At 37.6% G+C, this 20,571-nt stretch overlaps 1 protein-coding gene across 4 annotated transcripts; it reads right to left on the bottom strand.

Moving 5' to 3' along the window:
- Positions 1-5,941: 5,941 nt before the first annotated feature.
- LOC105045964 (uncharacterized) lies at positions 5,942-19,975 on the bottom strand. Of its 4 annotated transcripts, none has more exons than XM_073258418.1 (10): positions 19,340-19,468; positions 13,382-13,479; positions 12,714-12,893; positions 11,027-11,119; positions 10,638-10,820; positions 10,412-10,514; positions 10,137-10,328; positions 8,766-9,997; positions 7,919-8,349; positions 5,942-6,362 (listed from the first exon to the last, which is right to left on the bottom strand). In XM_073258418.1, exons 3-10 carry the CDS (start codon positions 12,819-12,821, stop codon positions 6,305-6,307), a joined length of 2,400 nt encoding a protein of 799 aa, XP_073114519.1. In that variant the 5' UTR covers positions 12,822-12,893; positions 13,382-13,479; positions 19,340-19,468; the 3' UTR covers positions 5,942-6,304. The 4 variants fall into 4 exon arrangements, with proteins under 4 accessions (XP_073114519.1, XP_073114518.1, XP_010922724.1 ...); XM_073258417.1 differs by lacking the exons at positions 13,382-13,479; positions 19,340-19,468 and adding exons at positions 11,672-11,743; positions 11,815-11,918 and having other exon boundaries at positions 12,714-12,853; XM_010924422.4 differs by lacking the exon at positions 13,382-13,479 and having other exon boundaries at positions 19,340-19,975.
- Positions 19,976-20,571: the final 596 nt, after the last annotated feature.

Raw genomic sequence — 20,571 nt, 5'->3', positions numbered from 1 at the left:
AACTTTTGAACTTTGACTTTGTATTTATCTTAAAAAAATTTTATTTATTGATATGGAGTTTGTATTTATTATTCACAGTTTTTGTTTATTTACGCAAAGGCCCGAATTATGATCCAATTTGAAGAGCTCGCGTTGTGATCCTAATAAAATTTTTTGTGAGGTCTGTGGTGGTAATGAAATTTCTTGAAAAGTTTCAATTTATCAATACTTTATTATTCATAGTTTCTGTTTATCAGCTAAGAGCCGTCTGCTGTTATGAAAAAGCTTTCTTGCCAACAAACTGCTATCATCTATTGTTATCTTTTGACCATGATGGATTTCGGACAGCTTTCAGAGCTATGCATGAGCGATCTAAAATGAATTGGATTCGTGTAAAGAAAGGTTATCCTTCTTTCACATGAAAAATATAATTTTTATCCACCTTCATAAAGATGCCTTTAGAAGGTTAAAGGTGCCTTCAACCTTCTTGAAGATTTTTTTTCTCTACAGAATAGGGGACTCGTATCCTCTTCTTCCTCCTTCATTCATAGAGTAGGAGTTAATAAATTAACAAAATTTAAACCTAAAATCGAAAAAATTTATCGAAGAAACCTGAAATGAAGGCACCTACATGCTCCAGGCACCTACATGGAGCAAAAAAAACCTTCAAATGCCTACATCTTGATTGTAGATGCCTACATCTTGATTGTAGGTGCCTACATGCATGAAGCACCTTCCTAAAGATTTTTTTTTCAATTTTATGTTTAAATTTTGTTAATTTATTAATCCCTATTCTATAAATGAACAAGGAGGAAGAAGAGGATGCGGGTTGGAGAAAAAAATCTCCATGCATCTTCATGCATGACTGTAGATGCCTACATCTTGATTGTAGGTGCCTACAATCAAGATATAGGCACTTACAATCATGCATAAAGGCATCTTTCTGAAGATTTTTTTTTTTTGATTTTAGGTTTAAATTTTGTTGATATATTAACCCATATTCTATGAATGAAGAAGGAAGAAGAAGAGGATGCGGGTCAGAGAAAAAAAATCTTCAAGCACCTTCATGCATGATTGTAGGTGCCTACATCTTGATTGTAGGTGCCTACAATCAAGATGTAGGTGCCTCCAATCATGTATGAAGATTTTTTTTCTCCGACCCACATCCTTTTCTTTCTCCTTCTTCATTTACAGAACAGAGATTAATAAATAAATAAAATTTAAACTTAAATTGAAGAAAAAAAATCTTCAAGAAGTATAGGTGCTTTCATGCATGATTGTAGGCACCTCCATCTTGATTGTAGGCACCTACAATCAAGATGTAGGCACCTACAATCATGCATGAAAGGTGCCTTTCTGAAAGTTTTTTTCTCCAATTTTAAGTTAAAATTTTGTTGATTTATTAACCCTGTTCCGTGAATGAAGAAAGAGGAAGAGGAGGATGCGGATCGAAGAAAAAAATCTTCAGGAAGGCACCTTAATGCATGATTATAGGTACCTACATCTTGATTGTAGGCACCTACAATCAAGATGTAGGCGCCTACAATCATGCATGAAGATATTTTCTCAAAGATTTTTTGCTCCAAAGAACAAAGGACCCGCATCCTCTTTTTTCTCCTTCATTCACGGAACAGGGGTTAATAAATCAATAAAATTTAAATCTAAAATCAGAGAGATTATCGAAGAAATCTGAAAAGTTTCAGCCTAGATACTCTATGTAGGCACCTTCATGCTTCTTCCTTTCAGATTCTTCCGTCTCATTCAATTCTTTTAGCTTATTTTTTTAAACAATACCTGAATGATTCGTCGATCTTCCGTTTCATTCTGTTTTAAAACACAAACATCATCAACAAATGAATTAAAAAGAATGAAATATTATATAGTTTGAATGTATATATCATCAAATTAAAATAATTTAAAATTTCACACAAACAGTTTGAATGTATATATCATCAAATTAAAAATAATTTAAAGTTTCTGGACGAGTAAAGCATTACAATGACGGTGCACCAAGCATCAGAATAAAAATAACAAACAAAATAGATGACAGCAAAAAGCTCCTGCTAATATTCGTCATATTTCATGCTGATATACTGATATTGCAGCCTCTGAAATCTGACGATCAAAAAAATTTCCAGCACAAGTGACTCACGATCAAGTCGGCAAGGATAGTTTCAAATCTCTGCTGAAAGTTCTCCCAGAAGGTTTGTATCTAGTGTCAAATCCCATATGTTCAGATGAAAATGTAAGAAAAATAAATCATAGAACTTTGCTAAAAACCCGATGGAAAGAATATAAGAAAAAATAAAAGCTCAATCGTAATGTATCAGAAGAAGTGGAATGTAGGAACACCTAAAATTTTTTTTATAATTCATGTAATATCATTTACCATCAATGCTAACTGTATTAGTATGATGCGCTTTGAGGAAGATTCAAATCTCTAACATTAGAATACATTTTTATAAACCTCCCAAGCCAATATGAAGCTTGCAAGATGGCTACACCTCTCAAATGATGAGCGGTGGCCTCGACTAAGAAGCTGAGCACCGCCGCCCACGAAGATATTGCTCCACCCCATTATCGCATGATGGAGGGAGGGAAAGAACTCTATAAAAAAAACAGCGTCCCACCCTTATTAAGTCACGGGACATCCCTTGACCGCTCTCTATTAAGTCACGGGATGTTCCTTAACCGCTCCTGTTAAGTCACGGATGCTTTTCTTTTCGAAGACATTTAGACGTGTAGTAAATTCATGGGACCAGAAGTGTAGGCACTAAAAATTACAGACTTTGTATCGATAAACAAAAATTTCTCAAGATAAATATAAACTCGTGGTTCAAAAAATTTTTGTTTATTATATGCAGTTTGTGTTTATTATTCGAAATTTGTGTTTATTATGAAAAAATTTGTGTTTATCCTCGGCCCGTATGTGTTTATTATTAAGAGTTTGTGTTTATTCCGAGATGGTTTGTATGGACGTAGTGTTTATCCTATCCCTTTGTTGTTTATCTAGCGTGGACTTTTAGATCATTCAACATTTTGATCTCAAGTTTGTGTCTATTCTGGGCAATTTATGTTTATCATCCCAGAGTTTGTATTTATTCTACAGGATTTGTGTTTGTTCCAGTAGAGTTTGTACTTATTATTCAAAGTTTATGTTTATTATTCAAAATTTCTGTTTATTATTTTGGAGTACTTGGTATTTATCCTATCCACAGTTGTATTTATCCTATCCAAAGTTATTTACAGTCTGTGTTTATCCTATCGATGTAAATACAAACAATGAGAAACAACAATAAGAGACAATGAGAATACAAATGTTTGAATGTAATTCATACAAAATATTCACTAATGGCCGGTGGAGGGTTTGGGAAGAGAGGAGATGGCGGCCACGGAGTGAAAAACTCGGCATGGGAGAAAATGAGACGGCTATCGCGGGAGAGAGAAGAAGAGAAGAGGCAGGGGTGGGGGGTTACCAGAAGATGGTGGTTGTGGGTGGGGGGAAAGAGAGAAGAAAAGAGGAGGTGTGGGTGGGGTGGTTACCAGAAGACAGCGGCCATGGATGGAGGGGAGAGAGAGAAGAAGAGAGGAGGCGGGTGGGGAATAATATTTTTTTTCATTATTACTGTTATTGTATTCATATTTTATTTTCAATAGCTATAGTGGAGCATCATCTAGTGCAAGCACATGTTCCACAAATATGACTCTTAATTTCTACCAATCCCTTATGCATCTACCAGTACTTTTCTTTTGAATTACAGAAGTATTTGCACGTGTTAGCACGTGTTTGTGGAGAATGAGGATACCAACCCTCGACAAGGCTACCAAGGAGCAGAGCCCTTGCCACCAACGCAACAAAGGTGGTTGCACGTTTCCACATGTATGACACCAATTGGAAGATATAAACTAGCCATAGCATGCCCTGCGGTCAAGAAAACATGGAGAGGGATGCGAACTTTTATTGAACTTTAATAAGATTAATATGCAACAGCATCGAAAGCTCCTCCTAACGGTCAACATTAGAACTATGGAGCATATATTATATCAGCATTATTGTAGCTGTCGTTATCCAAAATATTATTTTACTACCAATAATACAGCATAATTTATTGCAAGCATGATCCACATTCGAACGTCCTGTAGTATTTATTAAAAAAGTACGAAGACCATCGGGTGCCATCGAATGTACTTGCACACGCAGAGCATCGATGAAAAATGTTATGAAAAGCCAAGTCAATGTTAATCATACAACAGGTCACCCCCTCTAGATATTATAAAACCGTATCCTTGTCACTTGCTTACGGTTACAGCTGAGATGAACGGAATCCATATTGGTCCAACAGAATCTCGGTGTAGAAGCCCTGCAATTTCAACAATCCCATTAAACCGGGTCTTACATTTTAAAATGCTAGGCCCAACCCAACCCTATTACTAAACATTTTTCCTTGGTGCTTTGTGCCACTAACTCCTTGTAATGCTAAAAGCTTTATCCTAGTAGACTTCCAGCACCTGCATGTGAGAGATATAGGAATAATAGTTGGTCCCAGGATTAGGCCCCCATAGCATTATTTATTCCATTCTGGTTGATGCTTAATAAAATTTCAATGCCAGGAAAATAAGTAGAGGTAGCTTTCGTCCACCATACCTTGGATCCAATCTGAATCAGCTTCGAGTCTAATCGAACAGGTCTATTTAGGTCTAGTTGCCAATTCCAATATGACTTGGATGGCAGACTACGTTTCTAACTGATATTAAATCCATAATTCTAGATAAGAGTAGGACATAAGACCTCCCAGAAAAATTTTTGTACCCATATTTTGAGGATAGCTTTGTTCTTTATTATTTTATATGGTATAACGGTAAACATATTAGTTCAAAGCTTGATCATTCGACGGTCAAATACCGTCCGAGGATGTAAATTATAGGTGTAAAGTTTACACACCATACTGAAAAGAGATTTGACCTACCAAGCATTGTGGTGGTTGCACCAAAGATATAACGAATTTGAGGGCTTTTTCCCCATGTACTACTAGACAAAGGCTCGCCCCATTGGTGTAGCGAAAAGGGGGGGGAAAAAAAAAATCCATGAACAACACAAAAGACATAATAAAGCGGGTCCATCATTGGCTGACGTATGGTTCAGCAACAAGACTACAATTACCCAGATTTCATTCTTAGCAGGGTCTGTCGAAACAGATCAATTCTAAAGAATAGTGCCTGGTTACTTGGCAAGAGAGAAAGCAGCTGACCCTATCTACAATGTTCATGTACATAACCATTTGGCAAACCTCACCACCAGCTATACATGTATCTCAAACTGATAACCATTCTGAAACGAACAGCATAAATTTCTCACTTGACCTGAGATAAGCGATGTTCATCAATATATCCCAAGCGTAAAGCAGCAGTAAGATTCTCGCGCTGGGTTGAGCATTGCTGAATTCCCAGACCAGGCCTGGTTTCGAGCATTGGTCGACCTCCAATCTTGAAACCTGCCGAGTCCCCATTTTCACAGGGTTATCACATTCTCTACGCCAGCAAGATAAATAAAGCTGACTCCGAACCCCCCAGGCGGATATTTCCCAGCAGCTTAATTACATGGACCCACGGCTGCTCTCTTTTGTCCCCGAAAGACGGGCACATATGTCCTTAAGCCGCCAGGAAATAAAGGGCTAACTTCATGCCAAAAATGTTTTAAAGAAATCAAAAGCAAAGGTGAAACTGCACACCTTTTCTCTGTCAAAAGTTCTGGATGAAGCATAGACCTCCCAGTATTAATTGGTTGGCCAAGATACTAGGTATCAGTTCCTGAGCAAGCTGCAATTGCCTAGCAATTTCTCATTGGTGACAGGCTAATTGGAAGCTCAAAAACTCTTGCTGAAAATCTCGTAGAGCAGAACTGAGTGAGAGCAACAGATCTCAAAAATTATAACCAGAGCAAAATCTGCCATAATAAAAAGTATGAAAGGAACTCGTTACTCAGATTCCCTCAAGAAGATTATCTATTGTAACAAACTGATAACAAATATGTGCTTTCACCACCTGCAGCGGAAGAAACCGGGCTAAAAAGGGGTAAAAATTGGGCAACCTGTTTATACCCACTGAACGGGTGAGGCTAAGGGTTAAGAAAACAGAAAATTTATTACAATGTACAAAATGCTAATTCCTCACAACAATCAGAGAAAATACTCCTTTGTACACCTCCGCAATGCTGCTCAAGCAGGTAAGCTCCAACTGGTTAGCATTTCCTCATTTCACTTATTCCCATGATGATATTCTACCTCCTGCATGCATGGAATAAACACATTCCACTGCACTCAGGTCATCAGCTAGTTAGAGGGGGAAAGTCGACCTCATCCTTCAGCTGATATGATTGAGTGGGCCTGCACATTTAATTTATGAAATTGCGAAACATAAGAAGAATCACATTTTAAGTATTGCTCATAAAAATTTCAAAATCCATTACATCAAACAACTTCATAGGCTATTGTATGTAAAGTTGTTGTCTTTCATAATTTTTTGAGAGGAAAGGAGACCCACCTACACTATAAGTGCCTAGATTCAGATATTTGGTGATGCACCACCCAATCAAACCGAAAACCTCTGGTTTCTAAGCAGAAGGCTATAACAGCTTGGACAAGTCCCAGTTCACGGCTGCCTTTTTCATATTTTATAATGTGAAATACATAACAATACAATTCTAAGAATCAATTATGTGGGGACAATAGTCTATCTATTTATGTATATAGAACCAGAATAGATCCTTTAACAATGGAACTTCTTAAAAAGAACTAATAATCGTAAATGGTAATGACTATTCAAGCAGAAAATATCAGGTAATGGAATGTTAGCCTCTACATGGGAAATGCAAGCAAGTCATATTATTAATACAATTTCTAAAAATAACAGCTGTTCCAATATGTGTGGTAGTCCAGTTTATGTGTCTATACCATTAAAAAACTCCTAAATTCTTGGGTAACTTGACTCCAGATCCACCAGGAGTTGCAGTTCTTTAGCTTTCAGTTTTGCCTCGGCCCCTTTTTGTGATGGAGACTAATAAAATATACTCCCTCCCGCCATCCCCTCCCTCCCTCAGCCAAAAACCAACAATCAGAATAAAATTCTTGAGACTTCATACTCAGAAAGAATGAACACCAACTTTGAGTTATGCAAGAGAATGGAATTCTACAATATGACATAATTCTAGCTCTAAGAAGATCTCAGAAGTAGGTAATATGTCAAGAACCCTTGTTTGATATATCTGGTAATGTGAATAAAAGTATAGAGAACTATAAAGCAAACGATCCATATCTACATGTAAGAAGTTTACGGAAAAAGGCATAAGAAAGATGAACCATTTGCATGGATATCAATTCAAGAATAAAAAAGACAATTCATCTCTAAGAATCAGTGGTTTGTTAAACTGACCTAAACCAGGTGGTTTGGCCCAAGCCTCCTCTCCCTCTCATTCAGCCTCCTCTCGCTCTCTCTCCTCCCCCAAACCTAGGTTTCCTCTCCTCCTCTTTGAGCTCCAGCCCTCTCGACAGTCATCATCCCTCATCAACATCGCTTTTTGATAAGCCCAACACCCCCCCCCCCCTCTTCTTCTCCCTTTCCCTCACTCCCCCTGGTTTAGCATGCCTTGGATCAATATGATACATACCAATCTAATACCAAACAGGTCATTGGCCGGTAATATCCCAGTACCGATTCAGCAAACCTTGCTCATAACTACTATTTTTTCACCTTCTAGCATGATTATTTATAATTAGAGAAGGGGACATCTTGTTATGCTTGTGTCAATGTCTGAAGATAGACAAAATGTTTGGCACACCTTATCATCCATGTCTAATGCCAATGTTTACAAAAGTAGCGGAAATTGTATTCCTTGTTTCTGCTTCTTTTACTGACAAAAACTTCAGTAGGAAAAATGTATTACCTTTCATGCCTTAGACTCATTCCAGGTTTCTTCTCTGTTGATACAGGGATTGCTGGTCCAGATCCTTGACCCTGAGTACCAAAAGATTCCACTCTGCTGCCTCGTTCCAGTAAGGACACTTCTACTGGAACAGGACCAAAGGATCCAAATGCAAGTTTTCCTTCTGATGGATATACAAAGCCATTGGAATGGGAAACACCCTTCAAGGCAGGGCGTGAAGACTGGGATACATCCAGGGTAGCTGGCTTCCCACGTCCATTTCCACTAAAGAAGGGAACCTGTGCTTGTGATGATGGTTCCTGACTGCCTTCCTCTAAGGTCATGCCTGTAGATGCTTCCACCTTGCCATTGTTACGGGATCTTGGCTGGTGATTTGCATGTGCTGCATTCCTTCCTTTTGTTGATTGTCTTTCCCTGTACGGACGGAAGCTCTACAAAATCCAACAGAAAAGACTTTGAGGTGAATGAAAACCCCAGAATGAACATATCAGCAACTGCAGATAGTGCCAGCCAAAGAAGAGTTTCTCCCCAAAAAATTAAAAAAAATAAAGAAGAAAATAGCAGCACTGTTACTTCAAAAGGAACCACAATTTACAGATGCCTACACACGACTGATCAAAACCTGAACATACACTGAAAAACAGACTTCAGACTAAAATTGGACATACAGATTGGGTATAGGTCCATATGTTGGGCCCATTTTCTAAGGGATCTAGTTTTGGACCCCAAAAAAAGGAAAAAAAAACAAAACAAAACAAACCAATTAATGAGCCCTAAATGCAACTACAATAAACCAAAATGTTGAATTTAAAGAAATATCCAACTAAAAAGATCCCAGAGAACATACCGTGTTGGGAAAGTATGTCCCTGTTCCCCTTGGTTTTGGGAGATCTTCCATGCCATAACCAGTAGATATCACAGGTGAATTGATCAGGTAACAACCAGGAGGAGAAAATGGTGGCCCAGGGACCACACCATTTGCACCCATATGTGTATACATACTCCGCCGAGGAAAGGCATTCCATGAGTTTTTGTTACGATACTGAGAAGGGGACAGTTGTTGAAGTGGAATAACAGGCGTGACCATAAAGAAGTCTTGCCATTCCCGAACATATAAAAGATTCCTATTATGCAATTCATAGTCCCCAGTAAGATCTGATAAGTCATTCATCTTTGAACTTCTGTTATTTCCATTTCTCTGATTTCTTTCCATCAAGGGGTCTGCAAGATGCAAATCTTCTAATGAGTATGTATTCCAACTTGATTTCATAGGCCCATCAACTGAACCAGCAGATGCAGAGAATAGATTCCTTCTTCCACTTCTTGATGACTCAGTCTCATAGAAGTCTGACTGTCTAAATTCCTCATGAGGAGCTGAAGCCCTGGTTGTAAACACTTTGTTCGTTGCACCAAGATTTGTTGAATTCGTGTAATCATCAACCTCACATGGAACACCATTTTCAGAATGAAAGAATAGATGGGGCACATGATAAGCCTTTCCAGATGGTGAAGAACCTGGTTCACTATTAGATGGTGAAACCTTACGAGTTCCAGTGACGGTTCTCGAATCAGAGGCTCTGCTGGTAGCAAGATCTCTGGCATCACCAGCCAAGCGTTTCCCTGAAACAATGTTGCCCTCCAAGGGACTGCTGGATTCTATCTTGGTACACTTCTGCAGCCAATTTGCATCCGGATGCTGATTGATGGGATATCTGCTTAATTGTGTTCTGGTTTCATGCTCCTGCCCCAAGACTGAAATCTTGATATTATTAATTTTCTCAGACAGTGCTGCACATGAATCAGTGGTTGCTAAACCTAAAATCAATTCATCATCATTGCATTTTTCAACCTTCAAGTCTGGTGACATAGAGCCAAGACCATCATGATCAATCATTGTCCTGTCTGAATGACTGGAAAATACATCTAGCACATCAGGCCTTATGCCACTTCCATGCCTCTCCAATGTGTTTGTGAAGAACATTTTGACTTCATCTGCAATATCTTCAAAAGGTAGTAGAAGTATCCTGCCAAGCTTTCGGGCACCATATGTAAATGCACTACGAATGCGGTAAAAGTTGCCTATTCATCACAATGACCACACATCAAAGCACATATAGGGAAAAAAGAGTAGAAATCAATTTTCAGTAGTTATGGTAATAATCAATAGAAGGAATCATCAATCAGGATCTTGAGACTCTGGTGGAGAAGTGCTGCTAACCTTTGCTGACACTCCTTCCAAGATTGTTGTTCTCTTTCAATGGATCAACTATATTTAGATGCTTCTGAGAAAACATTCTAGAGTTGTTATCTGATCCCCTTGGAGGAACTGAGAACTGGTCCACGCAGTTTTTGAGAAAATCCTCACTAAGCAGTAAATCATCCCCTTGAGTTTCCGGCAAAGGTGGCTCAGCTGTGAAAGAAGAAACAACAGGTTGCCAAGTCTGGACCACGGTTTATTTAAGGAAAAATGAAGGTCAATTAAAAGTCACTTACCTATTAATTCTGGAAGAGAAGAAATAGGAATTGGACCATGTAAACTGATGCAGTAGTTATCCCAGTCAAATTTGCTATAATAATCCAAAAACCTATACAAAACCTACAAAAGGGCAGCTGTTCTCATGACCTAAGCAACCTTTTTATACATGTAGACAAATTCTATAATGAACCCACAAATTCAGAATTCTAGCATCATGATGCTTGTTTCCCACAGAGAACTTACCGCTAAAGGGCCATCCAAAGACTTATGGAAGAAATGGAAAATGCACAACACTAAAGTTTCCAATGCATATGTAGAAATTAAACCATGATGAGCACCAAGAATGCGGCTTTCATAATAACACCAAGCTTTGATCAATATTATACTACGCTTGAAGAGATGATCCTTTCCAATTTGGTCGTCAACCTAGAAAAGCAAATGTGAGATTGTGTGTAAAATTCTCCACCAAGCACGATAAAACCAACAGCTAGAAAACATTATTACAATGGATGGGATGTGAAACAGAGAGTACAGGATCTATATGATATATTTATAGAAGTGACATGCATTCTGAGGAAAATAAAGAGCATGTTCACGTTTGAAGTTGTATGGGCAAGATTTAGCCTCCACACCTGCTCAAGAAAGCAAAGTGTGCAGAGTCCGCCTATCTGATTGAATGAGATATCTACTACAATGTTCTGAACAATGCATTTCACAAGTTTGACCTGCCATCAGAAACCATATCATCAATTAAAAAAAAAAAAACAATTTAGAATTCAAGTTCCACACAAGCAATGTCATCCATGTATATCTTAACAGCAGAAAGATTTGTTTAACCAAATGCTATAATTTTTACTAAATTTTGACCTGTTATTTAACATATGACCTGATTTATATGCAGATAGTAACACATATATATACATGCATGTCATTATTGAAGTTTTTAGTGATCAGGTACAGATATGCTCTGGTATAGAATCTCAAAAATGGCATGCAGCTTAGTCCATATGTCATGAGTGTGACTCTATTCTATACGATCCAACATCCAATACCATATTATCAGTCAATGTTATAACAGTACAATAAGGAAAGAACATGCTGGAGTTGTGGCCTCTCTCAACCAGCTAGATACAAAAAAGTAGTTGCAAGTTATCAATAGAATCTTCATTGCTTTAAATCCTATAGACCTTAGATTGCAATGTGCTGGAATAAGTAACCCCTCCCAACAAAAATTACAAGTCATTATTCATGGCGACTTTTTTTGCTTTTGTGCCTACCTGGATAGCAATGCCTGAATGGAAAAATTTTTCCATATTTGACAGAATCGTCGCCAAACTATACACAAAAGGCTACAAGAAACAGAAGAATAAGAATGCCAAAGGACATAGAGATTAAACCCACATAACAAACAAAAAGGAACCTGATGCAGCAGCAATAAACTTAAGTCGGGGAGCTGAAGCATCTAGAACCACAAGTTTATGAAGCAGCCATAGACTCCTAGTGTAAGTAGGATACACTGCAATTCTGCAAATAACTCAAGGGATGGGAACCAAATGTTATTTAGCAGAATTAACAGCATTTGCATACTGAATAACAAGCCACATTTAGGGTTAGATATTTAACCATGGCATGATGATGAAATTTTAGCAGCATGACGAACTAATGACACCAAGCTCATCTAAAACAAACTTTAATATATTATTAACTCATCCGAAGAAAGTAGGATCCTGCTTTCTAACAAAGGGAAAGAAAAGCACTTTCCCTGCATTGTGACACTTCAGAAAAGTTGTGACAGCAAGTGCATGATTTAATTGCATCACGTACAGGATAACAAAAGGAAAAAAGATGAAAGCTTAAGTAGGTAAAAAAATTATATATGTTTACGTGTCATCTTTAAGAAAAATAAACGATCCGAAGTTTGTGCCAAATTGTCAGTGCTTATGTAGCCAATCAAATAGAAGCAAACCCTCACCTCCTGCTTACAACGCACAATCTGATTAAAAAGGCAGAATTGAACATGGAATCACCTGTTTGAACTATAAGTTATATGATACCTGTAGTTTATTACAAAAGGTTATGTAGATAGGATGTCATAAATTTCTGTGAAATTATCCAAAGACTTGGCCAGACAGTGCAGACAAACTCTAAAAGCTTCAGATTAATACTGAACTCTTATTGATTATGGCAACAAGGACTGGCAGCGCATATAAAAGTTAGCAACCATACACAAAGGCACAGAATTAGGCAGAAGGAAAACTTATAAATCATGGTAACCATTTAAAGAGCAAAAACAAAGTAAAATTTATTAGAACAAAATACCTCTGCATGAATGTACTGCACATCCTTCACTTCAAACTCAGCATCTTTACTTTGTTCTTCAACTTCAAGAACAGAACGCACTTTATTGGCCAAAGCATCTTCAGGCATGCCGACTGCAGTCAGGTCAATATCTCCATCAGGAAGATATGTCTTCAATGGAACTGATCCGAATGGAAAAATCTGTGGGAAGATTGCATAACAAAAGTCAGAATTGAAACTTTGGCACAACATAATAAGAGCATCAAACATCAGAAGCATTCAAACCAGCTTAAGCTTTACACTAAAGCAAAAAGGCAGTAAAAGACTTGAATTTCATTAATAAAAATTATTCCAAATACTTATCTTCCACAAGTGGAACACTGCAACATGCCACTTGTGGAACACTGCAACATGCTACTTCTACCCTTAAAAGCTGAGGCAAATTTTACATAATTGATAATGTTCATATAGCAATTAATAATTAACAGTGTCACCAAAGGGACATCATCTGAATTACAAGATGGAAAGCAAAGCACAATAGGGGATGTTTACTTAATTAGCTTAGAAAGTATCAAAACTACAATAGTGACGTACAGTTTCACTGCCAGCATTTGTTTCAGTTCCCTATTCATACTGACCTACAGTTTCAGCAATTGTGATTGCTTGTTTTAAACTTATGGAGGAATTACCTTGTTGGCCCAATGGGTCCATCTGGCAAAGTTGGGTTGGCTTGGTGAATCAATTTGATCAAAATGTTTGTAGTTGGATCATGCCCTATCAGTTTAAGCTACAAGAAATCAATTTGGATCAGCTGTGGTCCGACCAGACCAGGTCTATGCAACGTAGGTAGAGATATTGTGTTCACCATTCCAGATACAATTTGGCATTATGCAAAGCAAAAAAAAAAAAAAAAGATTAGAAGAAAGTTGCAGCAGATACTAGGAAAGAGAGGAGAAAACTAGAAAGTACTAGACCTTTTCTCAATTAGCCACTGACATAACACAGCTTTCTCAAGGCATCATTCAACAATGCTGGAATCTCATAATACAAGAGAAGAAAGTGAAATTGCATTCTAAAAGCAACTGATATTGTTAATGACATAAAAGTGGAAGAGTACATGAGTATGCATAGAGTTTTAGCCCTAGGAACTTCTCAATAACTAGGACTTGAATAGCCCCTTAGAACTAGTATTAGGTAGAAGCAATATCTATTAAGTTGCTTCATCTTATATACAACTTACAATTGCTTCTTTTTCGTTAGTCCTGACTTAGACAAAATCATTAATTCATATAATTATATAAACGCCATAATGTCACTCCTGATTTCATGCCAAAAGTGGTCACAAATATGTTAAAAAAAAGAATTAATGCTAGAAAACTAGTGATGATTAGTAAAATCTGGTATGCTAAATCGTCCCAAACCAGCTGATTTTGGGCAACTGAATCAGCCAATTCAAGGCAACCAAACTGACCGGTTGGTTACCTGGTACGATTCATTACATAGGTTCAAAATGGCAAAAGAAGGAGAAGGAGAGAGAGAGAGAGAGGGAGAGAGAGGCCAAGAGAGAGAAAGGACTAAAAGCTCTCTTCAAAATGAGGGATCCCTTTTTATTTTTGCCAATTTCGAACCAAAATCGGCAAATGGTTTGCCAAAAAATTCGCTTTAAACCAAGAGAGAGAGAGAGCTCGAAATCCCTCTTTAAAATAGGGGATCCCTGTTCTGATGAGATCTTTCGAGCCCTCTCTCTGTCCCATCCTCTCTCTCCCCCCCCCTCTTCTCCCTCTCCCTTCATTTCGCCTTTCTGGCTCTTCCTTTGCTAATAAGCCCCGCAACAGCACAATACATACTCATCTGTGCCGAATCGGTCTGGCCAGCATGCCCTCTAGTACCAGTTTAGCAAACATTGCCAATAATCACTAATTTTAAGATTTATCATTTGATATCTTTATTTATTGTTGTTATCAAAATGTTTGTAACCACATCTAGATCAAACATAAAAGTTATATGACTATTCACAGAGTCTTTAATGCCTCCATTTTCTAAATGAACTCCATGAACAACTAATTAAAAGTCCACAAATATCTAATTATGCTCAACTTTTTCAATTAAGATATGAAGAATATCAATAAAAAAGATGCTAATTTCTTTACAATGTTGCAAATAAACAATCAAAGTCTCTATATTGTCTTTGCTTGTTTAAGATACTCCTATTCGGATATGATTTTTTAATAAAAAAGTTTTTTGGGGGGTTTTGGTAGTTTTACCAATAAGAAAATGTAGTATTTTTTGCAGTTGAAACATATCATCTCTTATGATACATTATCTAGCAATGATACCATGGTGCATAAGTGCGCAGAAGGTCAACATGAGAATGAGTGAGGGCAGAAGGGGAAAATGATGCAAACCAAAAAGTCAAACTCAATAAGGGGAAGGATAAGTTGGGTCTCCATGCTCTTATTTTGAGTATAAAATTTTCCTCATGACCTTATTATTAAATAACAATATAAAATCATTGATAGATTGTACTATTAATAGATTATAGTATACTACTACAAGTTACATGATTACTCTTCGCCATGCCCAGATACCCTCGATGTTAAAGGAGCACCATTAGTACTATCATTATATTCTAAGGAGGAAGAAGAAGAAGAAGAAGAAGACATGCTCATGCTTCTAATTCCTTACGCCTTTAAGGCATAGTAGTAGGAAAGGGAAGCTCATGCACTTCAAGGATATAGAAGCCAAGGAGGAGATGGAAGACCAAAAATAGATAGCTAGGGTTATAAACAAGCACCAACCACCACGATGGTGAGCTAGAGAGGAGGCAGGCAATGGTCCTCGGACATAGATGAAGAGAACGATAATTATGGCCCCTAGAGTTTGCTAGTTGCCAAGGCTAGGTGGATGGGGGAAGGTCATTGCTACAGAGGTTGAGAGGTGAAGAGAGTGATAGGATCAAAGAAAATGAAGGAGAAGATGGATTTGGGACCTGGACAAGATTGAGAAATTTGGGATTGACGGGATTTGTCTCTTCTTTTTCTCTCATTTAGATATCCATATTAGTATCCAAGAATGAAACCAAACCAATAGTGGAATTAAGGAAGTTTAAAAGAAAAATGTTACCCAGATCTGCATCCAAACATGGGTTGGATATACAAATTGATATGAGAATCTAACCCAATTCAAACATTGAAGCAGATCATAACCAGCCCATTTTTGACCCTGCATCGGGCAAACTCCACAATGTAGATTGGATTAACTTGCTTGAATGGTTGGAGGAGGGTGTGGGGATGGGTGGGTGGGTGTGTGAGAGAGAGAGAAAGAGAGAGAAAGAGAGGGGGGGTTAATAATAACAATTGGGGAAGAGGAGGATACTGTTCATGGTAAGGGGACATGAGGTCAGGGTGCAAGGCAAAACCTACCCTGATGTATAATAGGTTATTGGTTTCTAGACCCAAGAATTACTAGAGTGGTCGGATTTGCCTCCTAAATCCACTAAAGTCCATATAAACCCTATATGAAAGTATGTATGTAAATGAAGACTCACAACTGTAACCTTTGCGGTACTTCTCCATCATACAGACATATCATTCTATTCCCCTCTTTAATAGACTCATGCATTGTAGGCTACTTCGTTAGAGAGGCTTTGTCATAAATTCAATATGACTAACCACTAATGTCAACCTATAACTTTGAGTCTCCTTCACTTGCCAACCAAACTTTATGTTGATAACTTGTGGTCATATCTTGCTAATGAATGAGTGGGAGTTGACAACATCTCCAAAAAAGAGAGGGATGTAAAGTACCTGGTCATTTTTTTGGCCCCAGTAAGAATTTAATAAGATCAATGGATCATACAAGGATGACATGAGCAAAATTGACGATCCATTTGGTGCAAATGATGCACCAAAACTTGTTTTCAAGCTAAATGTAACATAAATCAAAATCAATTTAATTGGAGATTAAAGATGCAGCTAATTGCCAAAAGAACTCTAAAGCCTCAATGATTCAATTAAAGAGGAAAGTGTAAGAATTAGAAAACCTATTAAGCCCACATGTCATTAGCCTCAAACAAGGTTTCATGCCAAAACAGGATGGTACAAATGGTACCATACACATTCTAGCTGGTTTCTAGCACCAATGCACAATGTGTCGAGTGCGTCAATATGGGATGCAGCCTTGTACGGTGTGTCAATACCTAGTATCATACCATTCCAGCAAGAACAAGTATGAGGTTCGGTACCAATATTTGAAACCTTGCCCAAACATGTTATTTAAATTTCAATATCAAGTACATTTAGCCTACAAAAGTTGTACAAGGAGCACACCAACTAAATGCTGATCTTTTAGCAAATTTTAGCTTGTATGAAGCAAAATCAATTTGATTTTATCTAAAACACATAATTTCAACAAATGAAACAATATATCACCTAATTGTCCAATCTATGGGGGTATAGATCTATATCTTTCATTATTAGCTAACTATTTTACTTTATCAATCCCACGATATTCATCTTCAATACTTCAAGTATAGCCTCATTATGGTATAAAGAATACTCATAGTCTCATACTATAGTAGGCTGTTACAGAAGCTTCTTCATAATCCTTACAACTTCTCTAATTATCTTTTATATAATCTTTAAACTTCATATAACTATTTTTCTCAGTTTTTAACAGCTCTATTGGAAATAGTTTTGTGTTCGGTAAAATGGCAAATTGGTTTTGCCACAAGCTGACACAAATTGTTGTATATTAAGGTTGGCCAAAGCATGCTCCTAAATTGACAGTTTATACATTAAGATGCACGAGCAAGGAAAGTGCTGATAAGGATCTCAAAAGCTCAAATCAAGCAGGAGGATAAAAATCAAACATTACTTAGAACTTTGGCCCACACATTCCATTTAAAAAACAAAAATATGAATTCGAATTTAGAATGCATATTAGCCTACTTTGAGGGTCGTTCTGCATAACTGCATCAAACAAAACATAGAAGGTTTCTACTAAAAAAGATTTGCTTTGACGAAACAAAAACATCAGACCAAGATAACCTGGATGCTGTCAAGTTACTTATAAATACCCTATATTCATATATTTCTTTTCTAAATAGATAGGAAAAAAGAGGAAATTCCTAAGACAACCTTAGATCTACCACTGTATTGTGAACAAACCTAGAGGCAGCCCCAAATGACGAGGTATAATTTTCTCAGTTTCCAATCCAATATGGTGTGAACAATAATTTTCAGCACGATTCAAGTCACACATTGCTTTCTATCACATCATTCCCCATCTTTTGTTTTGCTCTTAAGTCTTTGAACTTGTGAAGTCTCGTTTCCATAGTGGATCAATTTGGTAACACACCACCATGCCATTATTTATTAACATAATGACACCAGCGATTCTTAGAATTCATGTGTGTGTTATGCATTCATGAATGTTAACTCATTTATTGCCCACAAAAATTGTCTTGTTTCCTTAGCCAAAGAATTATTAAAAAAAAGTAATTGAATTTTTATTACAAAATTTCAATTTAAACATACACGTAAACTGTAATTTGAACATGAATTGTTCAAGAATTAAGAATCAGACATAGTTGCTTATTTTTGAAATTGATTTTTTTTTATCATTTTACCCTGAGCAGTGACAATGTAAATTTTGAGCATATCTAGCCTATATAAAATTCTTCTAAAGCAAATGTTAGTGTTTTCTGAAGCTTTAAAAAAAAATAAATAAATAAAGGGTAGGATTCAGAGCATTCCCCCCCCCACCCACCACCTGCACACCAAAAAAAAAAAAAAGGAGGAAAAAACAAATTAACTACGCTCTTTGAAAGAAAATGGTTGCACCATAATTCAAACATGGACTGTTTAAAATGTGTACCAAATAAAAAGATGGTGCTGTAACGTGTGATTTGTTGTTTTTATAAAAGAAAACACCAAATAGATGACAATAGACAAACAGGGTCACCCATGCTGTAGTAGAAATCTTGAAGTTTCCTATTATTACCCTTGATAATGTTCAAATGCAATGCCAACTGCATAGAATGTGTTATCAATATAGACTTTTACCAAGAAGAAAGAAATATGAAGGGATGCTAAAAACATTCACTAAACTTGATGGAAACCTCAACATGTACGATTTATATTACGCGATATTGCCATGTTATGTAGAAATAGCTCCGAAAGTCTCAACAGATCAGAGCTGCAAGCAAAAACAAAACACCAACATATACAGAGAAGAATTCACTAAACTCAGCAAAAATCCAATTAAAAATCCAATTAATATACAACTTCAATCGGGCAAGAACACCATGAACGAATCAAAAATTTCAACTTCCCATATTCATAATCAAAATAAGTCCCATGATTAAAGTGACAATAATGAGGTCAAATAAAACAGGAGGCAAACATCGAATAAAACACCAACATCATAAAAGCAATGCGACAAAGAAATCACCTATCAAATCCCACATAAAACACAGAATTAACTGCATCCAAGAAATAAATCTTGAATAGAATATATTCCGACGGAGCAAAAGAACTCAAAGACGGTAAAACCTACTATATAAAACAAGAAGAAAGACATTATGAAGACACCTTGGATCAAAACAAGTAACCATGTTCGAAAAGAAAAAATAACAAAAGAATCACCTCGGTGCCCATATACCCTCTGATCAGCTTCTGGACATAAACCACCACGTCCCTCCTCCGCTGCTCGGAGACTACCGTGGGCTGGATGCACTGTATCACCTCCTGGGTGGCCTGCTCGGCTCGCCGCCAGCTCTCGGCCCTGATCGCCGACGGGTGGGGGTTCGACGGCTGCGCCGGGGGAGACTGGGGGTTGCCGTCCCAGGCTGCGCCATTCGGCTCCGGAACCCAAGCCTGCAGGTCATCCATGCTCAAGAACTGGGCCCCAACAAAGAAAATCGAGAAATTTCTCAAAAACACGAGACCCTAAACGGCGAAAGAACCATCAGGGGATCGAGGAATCTGTTCTTCCAGAAAAGAAGCTCATCGGCGTCTGCCGGAAGGGGATCGGTTCCGGCCGAAAAGTGGACCGCCGAAGAAGCACGAGAAAGCGAGAGAGGACGAGAAAGGATGGATTTTCCCGAGAGGAAATGGGGGATTCGAGCTGCGGGGAGGGAGGGTTTGGGGGAGAGGATTGGGACCGATCCGCGATTGTGTGTAATTGGCTTCGCGTCCTCGGCGAAAACCCCTGGAGAAAACCCAAAGCGCACCCCTTATTTTTTTCGCTATGAGAATTTGGGGGAGAGGGAAAAAGAAAAAGATTTGGGCTGGCTTTAGTTCTGGTCATCACCCTTTTAACCCGGGTTAAATTGTCCGTTCCTTTCCCACGGGCTCCTGTCCGCAATTCTCAGCTCTCAGCCCTTGCCCTGACAAAAATAGCCACGTCAGATGGAGAGCCGCCTTATTTTGCCAAACACCTTAGCTGCCAGTTTCGGAAAGGAAGGAGGAATTTGGAAAAAATAATAATAATAGCATTACTAATGTAATAATAAATTAATAATAATATTGATAACATGAAAATAGGCAAGAAGATAAACCTAAAATTGAAGATCAAGATTTTAAAACAGAATATAAATATGCTCCAAGATAAGGAAAAATCTAAAATTATCACGATCATACATGTTTGTAAAGTAATAGGAGTTATAACGTGTACAAAATCATGTAACTACATATTACTTGTCGAAAATTTTATCCGCACGCCACCTCAGCCACTTAAATCATTTTGCTTGCAAATCTATCTCAAGCTAAATGATAAAAATCTACGATCATCTAAAAATACAACCGAGTTATCCTTCTACCAAAGTTACTATATGCACGAGGGCATATAGGTGGAGATTGGCTACATATGCATGGGC

Source organism: Elaeis guineensis, chromosome 5 (genome assembly GCF_000442705.2).
Source record: "Elaeis guineensis isolate ETL-2024a chromosome 5, EG11, whole genome shotgun sequence".
NCBI lineage: Eukaryota > Viridiplantae > Streptophyta > Magnoliopsida > Arecales > Arecaceae > Elaeis > Elaeis guineensis.
The sequence above is the reverse complement of the archived record's forward strand: the minus strand, read 5'-3'. Positions and strand labels throughout refer to the sequence as shown.